Genomic DNA, 4,094 nt, shown 5'->3' with positions numbered 1-4,094 from the left:
AAAAAAAAAAAAAAAAAAAAAAAGCCAAAAACAAAAACTTCATAAGTGGCTTATTATCTTGGTTTTCAAAACATGAATATGAAGGGTAAGTTGTCATCACATAGTTCAGAGTGGCCCTGCACTATGTACCAGGCTGGCCTCGAACTTGACGCGATACTTCTGCCTCACTCTGCTTCAGTGCTGCCGAGTGCTGGGATTACGGGGATGTGCCACAACTGATCTTTACAAGTTGCCACTCCGGCCTGAGTGTGGAGGCACACTCCTGTATGCCAGCACCTGGCAAGGCTAAGGCAGGATTGCAGCGCTCAACCTGGTAGGTGAAAGCTGTCTTGAAATAAAACAAATTTCAGAAAGAGCTGGGGATGGTGCTCAATGTGAAGGAACTGGGTTCAATTCCAAATTCCCAGTTCTCTCTCTCTTACACACACACACACACACACACACAGGCAGATACCACTTATATAAAACTAAAATAACTTTTAAGTAGTAAACATGAAGAAAAGCAGTTGTATTTACGTGAAAATATGTAATAAATATTAAATTGAAATCCTGACAAACTATACAGGCACTCCTATAAATATGAAAGCAAAGTTAAAAAGAAATTACGAGGGCCAGGGAGATGGCTCAGTGGAATAAGCGCTTCCCTGGCAAGCACAAGGGCCTGAGTTCAATCCCCGGTTCCACCAAAAAAAAAAAAAAAAAAAAAAAAAAAGAAGTTACGTACTTAAACATTAGACTGCTTCTAAAACTACCTGTCATAGTGACTTACTAGTGTGACAAAAATGTCAGGACGTATTAAGCATTATTTATTTTCTTACGTATTTACTGCAGGGGTGTACAGGGTCTCACTACAGACTGGACTCATAGTGGTCCTCCTATTTTCAGCCTCCTAAGTGCTGGGATTACAGGGGCAATCCACCGTGCCCAGTCTCAGTCTCAGCGTGCCCCGGGGGTGGGGCTGGCACTACCCACCATTGGGGATCGAGCCTGGTCCTTGCGCCTACCTAAGCAGGTGCTTTAGTCTGCTGAGCTGTCTGGCCTGCCCTTGTTAAGCATTATCGGCTGTCTAGCAGACAGTCTTACCACCACTGTACAGACTCTTCAGGTGGACCCTTTTTGCCTTACTTTACCCCACTGAGGCCAAGTTTGACAACCTTTGTTTCTGAATTTTTCTCTTTCATTGCTGGTTTCTTTCTTTTTTTATACTTTTTTTTTTTTTTTTTTTTTCGGAACCAGGGATTGAACTCAGGCCCTTGTGCTTGCCAGGGAAGCGCTTACTCTACTGAGCCATCTCCCCGGCCCCCTTTCTTTCTTTTTTTGGCAGAACTGGGGATTGAACTCAGACCCTTGCGCTTATTCTACTGAGCTATCTCCCTGGCCCTGAGGCCAAGTTTGATATACAAATTTTTTTCATAATGAAAGTATGTTCTTACCCGAAACAACCACTTTAACACAGGCACGGGACACTGAACGTAATGGTAAGCAGAGGTAAGGAAACCTTGTGTTGTCAAAAAAATCTGATCTGTTTTTCCTGACCTGAAAAAAAGTAAAATCAAATGATTACCTTCATGGCCAAACACTTCCACCATGACCACCACACCTAACATTATCAGGGAATAAGCAGAAAAAATCATCTTCAGTCTACAGATGTGGACTTTATACTCACACAGATGAGTTATTCCTAAAACAAAATGCAACTGATGGCTGAATGCCCACTCCATCTGCTGGGTTAGCTCCAGTTTTCTTTCGAGACTTTGTGGCAGTCCTTCTGCCTCAGCTTCCTAAGTGCTGGGGTCACGGGTGTGCGCCAACATGCCAGCTACTCCACATGTAGCTGCTGACAAAGAGGTGCTTGCCGGCAGTGCTGAGTTTCAGCACGCCACCTGCCGTTCCGGGTGGGGGTGCCCTTCAGAGGACTCAGTCAGGATTAAGGAGGTCTCTCTAGACCCAAGGTACCACGCCCGGACGGAAATCATCTCAGTTGGAGCGCCCTCTTTGAAGTTATGAGCTGCCCATATAAACATCAATTTTTGCCTTTCTTGTGGTAACTGAACCCTAACTGCTAGCTGGGCACACTGGCCACCTGAAATAAAAATTACTTCTCAGCAGCCCTTGTTGCTAAATGTGCCTATGTCGACTCAATTCTAATGTGCTATGAGATTTCTGGTTATCTGCACATAAAAGCTGGAGCTGCAATAGCACTGAAGCAGTGAAGCGCTAAAAGTGACGAAAAAGGAAGATTGTAAGGTTAAAAATACCGCAGCAAGCCCAGACATCCTAGCTCTGTCCCTCCACATCAGAAAGCAATCTACTTCTCGTTTAAGTCTGCCATTCTAACAGCTACTGCTGTTACACATGGTTCTTAATCCTAACAAAAGCAAGAGATGTGCTAAGTAACTATCCTCACACCTATTAAGAAAACACACAGAGCAAGAGCATCGAAAGGATTAGAAAACTAGATGCTAGTAGGAAGTAACTGTTTAGAAGACTATGCTGGACAGAATTATTTCTCCTTTTTCTTTTCTCTTCTTTCTGGGTGGTGCTGAGGATTGAACCCAGGGCCTCATACTTACTATGTATGAGCTGTGCCACTGAGCTACATCCCCAGACTTTTTTTTTTGAGGCTGGCCATGAACTTGTGATCCTCTTGTCTCAGTCTCCGAAGTAGCTGGGAGTAGAAGTACATAATTCTGTCCCTGGCAATCAAAGCTTTTTAATTGTTCTGGTTGTTTTTCAGGTAAGGTCTCATTATGCAGTTTGGGCTGGTCTTGAACTCACTTTGTTGTTTTTTTTTTTTTTTAATATTTATTTATTTTTATTTATTACATTTATTTATTGTGTGTGTGTGTGTGGCCAGCTCAGCCCACCAGGGGGCGGGGCGGGGCTGGCTGGCATGTGGTGCTGGGGGATCGAACCGCGGTCCCTGTGCTTTGCCAAGCTTGTTTCAAGTAGGTGCTTTAGACCACTGAGCCATCTCTCCAGCCCCTTGAACTCACTTTGTAGTCTAGGTCAGTCTCAAATTCACAGCAACCCCCCTCCTCCAGCCTCTCAAGTGCTGGGATTATAGGTATGTGGCACCAGGCCTGGCTACCTCTTAACTTTTTTATATACAATAAAGCAAGGTGTGTATGATCTACTTACTTGAGAATAAGCTTTTCTACAGCACTTTTTCCAATAAAACCAGAGTCTCTTAAATCCAATGTATACTGATTGAAAATTTTTCCAGAATTGAGGAAATTAAATATTTCTTCACCTGGATGATGATCAGGAATAGCATCAATTGTAACTGAAAATTTCTTTAGAAATTCTCTGAAATAAAAAAGTTATTGAATACTGAATAATTATAGTACATGTGGTTTACACTTAAAAGTTGAGTGTACAAGTCTTCTTAACAATCAATGTTACAGGGGCCGAGGAGATAGCTCAGGAGAATAAGTGCTCGCCTGGCAAGCGCAGGGTCCTGAGTTCAATCCTCAGTACTGAAAAAAAAAAAAGAAAAAAAGAAAAAAATAATCAATGCTACCACCCACCAAATATGTCTTCAAGAAAGAAGCAGTAACGTGAGAAAAGGCAGGACACGGCTGTGGCCTGAATCGCAGCGTCACCACAGGTGGATCCAAAGCTCGCACACGCCACTCACCACATTAACAGCCGTCAACAGCCTACTCATTTTACAAAAATAAACCATGTAAAGCAATGTTACCTGTGTAAGTTAAGAAAAACACTTTACCTGTGCTCTTCCAAGAGGTCGGCCTCATCATCTGTACTGTCCTGATCTCCAATTCTAACTGGAGATTTAATGCCTCGACCCTGCCGTATATCTTCTTGTAGTTGCTTCTGTAGTTCATCCAGCCTGAGAATCAAGAGAATGCTCGGGTAAATAGTGCATGCTATGCCAGTTAGTGCTAAGATGTCTCTTGGGTAGGTGGATGTTCAAGAAGAAGGGGGTGCTGAATGAAAGCAAGAGACAGGAAAAGGAATTTTGTGGGGCTGTCCTGCTTCAAGGTTGTATATGATGAGATTTTTGGACTTATGTGCAAACATGAGAAGCATAGAATTCTTTATCCTATTTTTTAAAATATAATCTAATTTTT

At 42.8% G+C, this 4,094-nt stretch overlaps 1 protein-coding gene across 1 annotated transcript in view; it reads right to left on the bottom strand.

Moving 5' to 3' along the window:
* The window catches only part of Slf2 (SMC5-SMC6 complex localization factor 2), a 44,362-nt gene that overhangs the window by 22,484 nt on the left and 17,784 nt on the right, over nt 1-4,094 (bottom strand). The window contains 3 exon segments of the mRNA XM_023715612.1: nt 1,346-1,536; nt 3,142-3,309; nt 3,731-3,853. Of these exon segments, the coding sequence (XP_023571380.1) occupies nt 1,346-1,536; nt 3,142-3,309; nt 3,731-3,853 (482 nt within the window).

This window comes from Octodon degus, unplaced genomic scaffold (genome assembly GCF_000260255.1).
Source record: "Octodon degus isolate 3935 unplaced genomic scaffold, OctDeg1.0 scaffold00042, whole genome shotgun sequence".
Taxonomy (NCBI): domain Eukaryota; kingdom Metazoa; phylum Chordata; class Mammalia; order Rodentia; family Octodontidae; genus Octodon; species Octodon degus.
Note: the sequence above shows the minus strand (reverse complement) of the source record. Positions and strands in the feature narration are given on the sequence as shown.